General features: G+C 40.1%; 1 protein-coding gene across 1 annotated transcript in view; it reads right to left on the bottom strand.

Annotated features, from left to right (window-relative positions):
• LOC101859921 (protein EFR3 homolog B) overlaps positions 1–9,189 on the bottom strand; it is a gene marked incomplete in the record, with an annotated part of 48,654 nt that overhangs the window by 21,246 nt on the left and 18,219 nt on the right. The window contains 6 exon segments of the mRNA XM_035968931.1: positions 1,677–1,725; positions 4,557–4,653; positions 5,307–5,571; positions 6,519–6,597; positions 7,251–7,388; positions 7,797–7,934. Coding sequence (XP_035824824.1) covers positions 1,677–1,725; positions 4,557–4,653; positions 5,307–5,571; positions 6,519–6,597; positions 7,251–7,388; positions 7,797–7,934 — 766 coding nt within the window.

Raw genomic sequence — 9,189 nt, 5'->3', positions numbered from 1 at the left:
CGCGTGTGTGTGTGTGTGTGTGTGTGTGTGTGTGTGTGGTGTGTATGTGCTTGTACCTGGCCAGTGCAGTGAGTAAGTGTATGTGTGTGTGTGTGCATGGGTGTGTGTGTGTATGGTGCGTGTCTATGTACGTGCTTGTGCGTGGTCAGTGCAGTGACTAAATGAGTGTGTGTGCACGTATGGTGTGTATGTATGTGCTTGTGCCTGGTCAGTGCAGTGACTAAGTGTGTGTGTGTGTGTGTGTGTGTGTGTGTGTGCGCACGCGCATGTACATATTTAAATGAGTGTGGTCAGCACAGCAGTCAGTCATTGTACCTAAACAACTCCATGTTTCCTGCCACTAAGCCCTGAGCACTGACACAGATGTGTTCCCCTTCACACACAATAAACTGGACTAGTTCTGACAGCCCAGGACCTGCCCAGTGGAACAACCACAGTAGCCATCTTAGACAACTCTGTTCTTTTGCTGTCAGATTTAGACAAATTGTTTACTATCTGGTCTCATGTTCATGTCAAAGTTGCAAATTCTAAAAACCACCCTATCAGCAAAAGTGAAGTCTTGGGTTTTTAGAATTTGCAACTTTGACATGAACATGAGACCAGATAGTTGTCTAAGATGGCCCCCACTGGCACTACAAGAGAAGCTGTACGGGCTGACAGATGAACTGAGTAGGATGGCCCAATATATGACAGATACCGGACTTCAGGTGTGATACGATCGAGAAGAAGAAGAAGAATAAAAGGATGGCCATCCATTGTTGAGGAGACAATGATTGTCTTAGACAAGTTGATGTCTTAAGCAGAACTGGTAAAAATTAAGGAAACAAAAGCTCCTGAGGTCGAAACCAGAGGCTGTCGCAGGTTTAGGACTGCCATTAGGTTCAGTAAAATGTGAGGCATCGTGGTGGAATAAGGCGCTCCTCAATTTTTGGGCACGTGGAGTTATTGGTATCATCTTAAAGCTTGTTCACTTGCCTTTATTTGGATGAAAAAAATATCAATTTATCTTGAATACAAGTCGAGATATTTGCAAATGAAGGAGGTGGGGGTCACCTGTTTTCAGTGGTAAAGTTAGAGAGAAAATGGCCGCCAAAGATTAGTTATTTCCTTAGCTTAAGAATCTGTGGTAACTGAACATTAACATTTTTTGTGCCTTTAATCAACGTTTTTCAGAAAAATCCACACAGAAATGAGTTCTTTAATGGGCATGAAAGGTGTTGAGCCAAAAAACAAAAATTTGATAAAAATTCACAAACCTGCGGGAAAATGCAAGTTTCTTCACTTTGATTATTTTGACGAGAGCCTGATTCCACCACGCGGCCTCACAAATGTTCTTTTTTTGTTTTGGAGGAAGGGCAAAAAGGGAAGTTTGGGTTTTTTTTGGTTGTTGTTGTTGGGGATTTGTGTGGTTGCCTTGGACAGGTTTTGTGGGCTGTTGATTGATAAATAAAAGAACAGAGCAGTGGACAATGGTTGTTTATACACGTGGTAGTCTTGGATAGGTGGTAAATTCCAAGTATGATTCAAATAGGGGAGAGCATGGCATTAAAAGCTTGAATCATTTATTTTTTTTAAAATCTTTGAATTATTGTCGGAGCTCTAGATGTGAAATCAGACAAAATGATGCATACAGATCACTCTCTGATTAAAAAATGAATAAAAACAGAGTGAGTTACCTTGAGCAAAGTCCTCAGTAAGTTGACAGAAAGTTGCTTGTCTAGTTTCCTACAGGAAAGAAAAATGTAGAGTGAAATAAGTAATTCAAATATTGAAGAGGAAAGTAAGGACAAAACAAGCGCAGTGTGCACAGTCTGCAATAGTTAATACATCATTATTTCACAACATAGAGGGGCCTCTTTTGTGTAACTTCACAACTCGAACGTTTTGATGTTTCACTTTAAGTAACTTCTACAAAAAAACTGGCCATCCAATCATGGTTATGTTCTGTCAGCAAACTTTCAATCAAAGTCGATTACAGTGAGCCAAATGCTTCATTACCTGGGCTGACACAAAGTGTATAATAGCTGTCAACTCTTTTAATCTTAAGATGTGTGCATTCAGCAAGTGCCTTATTTCATTGGCAAAACATGTAAATCTTATCAACTTTAGAGGTAGAAAACAAAGGGATAAAGGAGTGGAAGGAACAAAAAGGAAACACTTCGGGGTGTAAGGCACACGGTGGCATCAAGGGAGGGTAAAGCAGATGCTGCGACCTGTGCACAGACAAAAACAATGTGGATGTGATATTGTCAGTGTTGCACGCAATCCATTTCAGAGTTTTTGGGTACTTTTTAATATCAGAGACAAAAAAAGTTTTTGTGGTGCTGTTCATGAAAAAAAAAAAAAATCATGAAAAGCAAGAAAATTGTAAGCCTTTGATCACAGCATTTAACTGCATTTTGGTGACGTTGAAAGGTGCATCTTTGATAAAGCTTTGGGAGGGAGTAAAAACAGAAAATTATTAAAATCTGGACTTAAATTTATTGCTTGCGACAGCGAAGATATGAACTTGGGAAAAGTTCCACTACTTTGTTCAATTTTTTTTATTAAGCTTTTTCTTTAAAAAAAAAAATTTCTACTTCCTCTTTTTCTTTTCTCTTCTCTGTTTCTTTCGAGGACAAAAGTACAAATGGTGGAGGTAGCAGGAGGGGAATTGTACATCAAATCAATGGCCACTGGTCAATGAAATCATTGTGTGCATGTGGAAGGAGGCAGTAAGGTAGGGCAGGGGTATGGGGGTTGTTAACGTGTAATGGTTGAGGCGAGGTTAATCAAGGCAGAACTGCCATAAATTACTTAATCACGGTCTCAGGGTCGAACACTTTCTCTGCGGAGAACCTTGAAGGAGAAAATAAAGCAGAAATACTCATTAACTCATTCTGTCGATGTTAGTGGCACTTTGGCTACCCACGAAGAGAAATTGAGCATCCTCACCCCCCCCCCCCCCCTCCATAATTATATTACACAAATCTACAACGACTCTCTTAACGTACAGAGTGTACATAATAATAATAATAATAATAATAATAGATAGCATTCATATAGCGCATATCCCCGCTCAACAGCAGGCTCTATGCGCTTTACACTATATTATTACCCCAGCAGACCATAGAACACTCAGAAACATTCTCAGCTTCCTGGGAAGCATACAGTACAAGCAGCTGATTAAGCGCTCAAACACTAACAAACTGACAAGATCTTTCGCTGTCTACAGCCGGGTACCCATTCCCACCTGGGTGAAGTGAGGAAAATTCGTGTAAAGTGCCTTTCCCAAGGACACAACGTCGAGCCCCTGACGGGATTCGAACCCACGACCTTACGGTTGCGAGTCCGAGAGCCTAACCACTAGGCCACCGATGCTCAGCCATCATTGCAAACATAATAACAGCACTCTGGAACCATCTGACAGTTCTTAGTAGAATAATGCCAGCTAGAGGTCTATATTTAATAAGAGTATTACAGCACTTGCAATACAGCAGGTCATATTATAAGTGCTGGAGATAAGAGGTTTTGCTATAGAGTTTTGTTTTAGTAAGTGTTTTACTGCACTTGCAACATTACAAAATAAGGTCATATAATAAGAGTCGAAGAATAGACGTGTTTCAAGAGACTAACAACATACACACGACTAGGCTGCTAAATAAAGATGACATTACTATATTAAAAATGACAAAATGATTTGACCAATACTTTCAAATTAATCTTTTCCACAGAAATGCCACTGGGACTTTTTTAAAAGAATAACTGATAAGTTATGAAGGTGTAATTGCAAACAAAACAAAAGTTAAGAGATACAACGAATAAGCAGTTTAAGTTATCTAGATAATAATCATTGAGAACAATTAAAGTTCTTTTCAACAGCGATAAAAGAAATAGCAGGAAATAAAGCCCCCAAATTAACAGCATCCCTGTTATCCTTAACTCCTCAAGAAAAACTTAAAATCCCATTACTTCAGAGTCCATGCCATTCTTACAATATCTTACGAGAATGAGTCTGAAAGCATACATGCAGCACATAATAGCTTTCTGTTAGCTTCAAGTTTTGACACATGCTACACATTGCCTCCATGAAAAAAGGAAAATTATAGTTGCTGATCAGCAAGTTGTAAGTGATAGGTTGCAATCCCTCCTGATTCAAAGACAAGCTGAAAAGACAACTGGTGAGTAGCTTGGAAACAAATCAGCTGGACACCCTGGATGACCTACACATGACACAAACTTCAAACAAACAGTATTCAGAAGCAGTTAACGCCACAGAACTTTAGAAAGCAACGCAACTCAAACATGGAAAGCCAACCCTGAGGGTCAAAAACATTCAACCTGTCCCTAGGGACACCAACAGTAGAGTTGTGATGTGGAGTCAGCTAACTTTCTTTCCCCTCACCCAACTGCTTCGCTTACGCAATCCCTTTTACACTCACCTAATCTCTTCTCCTCTCACCCAATCTCTTCTCCATTCATCCAATCACTTTTTTACAAACCCTCTCTCTTTTAAATTTACCCTATTTCTTTTTCACTCACCCAATCTTTCAATACCAAAACATTTATTCACTCACCCGATTTCTTCCTCATTTGTGAACTGCGGGAACTTTCCCATGATAAACATCATGATTTCGATCTTTTGGTAGTCTGGGAGGTTGTTGGCAAATTCACCTTGGAGAAAAATAGGACAGTGTACATTTATATGGCAAAAGTACATTAACAAAATCTGTTCTTATTAGTGCAAAAAACTGCTTTCTATTTTATTCGTCTTTCCAACTTTCCAAATACAGAAGAAGTATTCATTCATAAATCAATGCTGTGTATTTCCCAGTACAAGGAAAAAATCCAACTGGAGACAGAATGAGCCATCTGTGCACTGTAAATATATCTCCACACTCAACAACAATGCAATACTCCCTAATCCCTTTACCTTAACCCTGCTGAGAGCACGGCTATTATCACTTTAACTCAAAATAAACTACAACTGCTCCATTCATGTATCCCTCGACCTTGTCCTGGAGTGAAAAATACATGGTTATCCTCGTGTTGACTTCCTATAACCTATAACTATTCACTTTTCCCTAGAACCTGGAGACATCAAGCCCACTGTGATTTCACAACTTCTTTATAAAACCATGACTTCAACACTTTGTGATCTCAGAAATTTTTTCTCTCACCATCACATATGCAATTTGTGATCACTGAACTACTTTCTCTTATCTTCCCTCTTGTACTTTGTGATTTGAGAACTAAATGTATTTTTCTCAGCATCAGTCAAGCACAATGTCATTTCAGAAATACTTTCTCTTCTAAAGCTCACTCACCAATAGTGTTTACAACGACCTCTTCAAACTTGACCTCTTCATTTCTTTGTTCTTCGTCTGAGCTCTTTCTATCAATGGAGATGCGGAGATGTCTCAACAAGTTGTTGAACACTTCTAGCACCGACGGGCCAGTGGAGTTGCCGGCGGCGATGAGCACAGCCTCATAAAGCACAGTGACAATACACGTCTTGATGCGCGGGTCGCTGCGCGCGTGTTTGTCTACATGAGCCAAGAGTTGCTGAACCACAAGGTATCCGTGCTGGCTCTGTGGGTCAGACAAAAACTATAGTTGGCACGGAATAGACTGAGAAGGCCTTAGTACTAGAGAGGGGGGGGTCATGTTTGCTTTGTAAGTTTGAATAAAAAGACCCATATCAACAAAATAACAGCCATTTCATGCTTGAGTAACGCAAGAAGAACAGAAAGAAACAGCCGAGATAAGAGAAGAAGAAGCACCTGTCACTGCTGCCCAGCAACCACCTTCTGACAGAGGACAGAATTCTTAAGCAGGCAGAGGTACTATCCTTCACAACCGAAATTTTATTATCCCACTTTTCTTGCCAACCAGACAGATAAAAGAACAAATGAAGATGTCCTGAAAGAATTTGATAAATGGCGTAGATTGTTTTCTAAGACAAACAAAAGGAGATTCAGATACCTTGGTCCCCCAAATAAAAACATAAAAACAGACCTAACAACAACTGTGCTACAGAGAAAAACAGAAAAACAGAGAAATAAGGGAAAATCTCCCATATCAAACATTGAAAGCATAAAATCCAACAGTCATCTACAATTTCATGAAATAACACATCAAAGCAGAGACCAGAGAAGATGGATGCCTGTTGTGACAAAGAGTGGGCCACCAATGGATGAACACAGTCATGGTAACAGGTGACAGTGACAGGTGACTTTTCTTGGCAGGTAACTAGACTTTTCATTTTCTATTTTACTGCATTTAAAAAAAATTCTCCTGTCTGATATATGGTCCATGTATGACCATAGAAAATCTTGATTTCATACAATTAAACACTATTTAGCATGAACTGCAGTGCATAAAGAGCACATGAACTCTAGTGTATTAACAGCTTCTGCCTATGACAAAACTGCTGTATTCAAGAAATCTCATTTGTTTCTGGACCTACATATATCGCTGGTGTGGGTAGAAGGCCCTGCTTTGTTCAAGAACTACCCTTTGTGAACGAGTGAACAAACCTGTACAGAGAACATGATAATCTTGAAGACTCTGATGGCGAAGTCATTTGGGACCCACAGGTTGTGATTGTCCAGATGGCTGAAAGTGAAAAAAAATAAGATGCTTGTTTATTTGAGTAAACAGAAGCACATCGACCTAATAATGGTAATTTTGGGCTGGGAAAAAGTAAAACAGACAGACAGAAAGACAGACAGACAGACAGACAGACAGACAGAAACAACGGAAAGAAAGTAAAAAAGTAGGACCTACCAGGGGCGCCCTCCAACCACCTGCCAAATTGTTTTGACAGAGGTTAAAATACTAGTAGGTAAAAATACCATTCATAGAATACTGAGAGAAAGTAAAAAAAAAAAAAAAAGAACAGACACAAGCATATCTGAAAATGACAGTAGATTTACCATCTATCTATTGCCTTACAGGAAACACAGACAAATCTCTCCCTCAGACAGAGATGGGAGGTAGAGGGATGCTATTGGTAAGTGTTGGTTCTCAAAGTTAAGTCCATCAGATCACTTTTACAAGCCATAAATCAAAATTTCTTACTCAATGCATTTTCAAATGCTAGGCTTTTCTCCCAAATTCCAAATGCTTCAATTGATCTATTCGCTGTACAAGAAATATTTGACAAAAAGACACACACCCACCTAAACATTGCCATCAGAGAGAGAGAGAGAGAGAGAGAGAGAGAGAGAGAGAGAGAGAGAGAGAGAAATGCCTGAAAAAAACCTCACATGAGCACTGGTGACAAAACAGACTTGATGTTTCCATATGAGGCGCGGCAGATGAGGTCACGAAACACAACCTCCGCCATGTGCGAGGGCTCTTCTTCTTCTCGTGGGCTGTCGTCTGCATCACTGCTAGGGCTATAACTGAAATCAACAAGCAGAAAAAGTGGTCATTTCAAGATCACTCCCTGTCATAGTGAGGGCATACACACAGGTGCACTAGTTCCAGTTGGAATTTTGATTTTGATTCGTAAAGAGAAGAACATTGACACAATAACGATCAATGATCATTTAGTGCTGGGAAAAAGTAAGACAGATAAACTGAAACAAGAGAGGTAAAACAAAAAGAAACAGAGTGGAGAACACAACAGGGTTCAATTACACCGAGAGTAGGAAAAATCTGTACCCAAATAACATGTTCTGTCAGATCAGAATCAGCAAAATTGTAGACTGAAACAATAAATTTAGTTCCATAAACTCAGGAAAGAACAAAACCACTACACAACCCCGAGTCCCCACTGGGAGTGGAAGTGGAGAGCGTGGAGAGCTTACCCTTGGTCCTGCATGTTGTAGAGCAACGAGGGCACAATCTTGTCCATGTGGACAGCCTCCCAAATGTTCACCTGCAGGTCGTCACTGATTGTCTTACGCACAACTCCCTGGAGGCCCTTCAAGCCTGCCTGCCGAAGTCTGCGAAAAAAACAACAACAAAGCAATATCACACATGTGTAACACAACATAGCACAATATTTTCTTAAATTCATGTAAAACCGAGGAGGTTCTGCTTCCTTTCTGATTTATATCATCATAGGTACCAGTAAAAGAAAAGAATGGTCCTCTTGCCTGATAAAACCTGACCGCTTGAGACTGCAGACGCAAAGTAAAAGAGATCACACTCTCTGAGACACTAGAAGTATGCAGTGAGCTTACTTTTTAAAAAGAGAATTAAAAACAAACAGTGTGACTCCAAACAACAATTCGCCAATGCACTAGAAGAAACCCGTAAGCTTACTAGTCAAAAAGAGAAGTAAAATAAAAAGGTTAACTCCAAAACAAAAGACTCTTGACTAAACTTATGTCAAAACTAAAGTAACAGAAATTGAAGCTATTATGTTCCACTAACATATAAAGATGATAAAGAGTTAAAAGACGAAGAAGCACATAGACCTCAATCAACAGAAATCAACAATGGTAGCTGGGCAAAGACGGAAGAAATCACAGCCCACCGAAAAAGGAAGTCAAGGCTAGTCTTAAGATGAAATAGGAAGAGTGTGATAGCAAATTTGGAGATATACAGCACCCAAAGAGACACAAGAAGTGGCAACACAGAGGAAAACATCGATCCTTTATCCTTTTCTAGCTCTCACCCCAAGAGGCATTTTCTGGAACATTCTATTAACAGACCACATACGCATCGTCATCACTGAAAATAAAACGTCGACCAATACATCACCACTTTCGTCTGTCGTACCAGACGTTCCCGGCACAGTTCAAAGACAGTGTTATAAGGCCCACAAGCGAATATAGTAGAGCAAAGATGGGTAGGGCAATAGTAAATACCACAAAACGGGTCGGTGTAAATTCTAGAGATGGTTTGATTAGAGAGGGGGCGGGGGGAGAAGAGACAGACCGAGACGTACAAGGGGCGGGCTTGATCGATTATCGTTTGACGACACGGCAACGGTCATTTAGTCCTGGGGGGAAAAAGCAATAGAGACAGACGGAAGCAACGGGAAAGAACAGAAATAGGACCTACAACAAGTGGCGCCCTTCAACCATCCACGGGGCAGAAAAATACAATGTAGAAAAATCAAGAAAAAAACTATTTTTTAAAAAAAGTGTTGGCAGAAGAGATAGCAGGGGAAACTGTGGAGAATTTGGCTGTGTTGTCCTTTCCCCTTCTCTCTCTCTCTCTCTCTCTCTCTCTCTCTCTCTCTCTCTCTCT

This window comes from Aplysia californica, unplaced genomic scaffold, assembly GCF_000002075.1.
Source record: "Aplysia californica isolate F4 #8 unplaced genomic scaffold, AplCal3.0 scaffold00098, whole genome shotgun sequence".
Taxonomy (NCBI): domain Eukaryota; kingdom Metazoa; phylum Mollusca; class Gastropoda; order Aplysiida; family Aplysiidae; genus Aplysia; species Aplysia californica.
The sequence above is the reverse complement of the archived record's forward strand: the minus strand, read 5'-3'. Positions and strand labels throughout refer to the sequence as shown.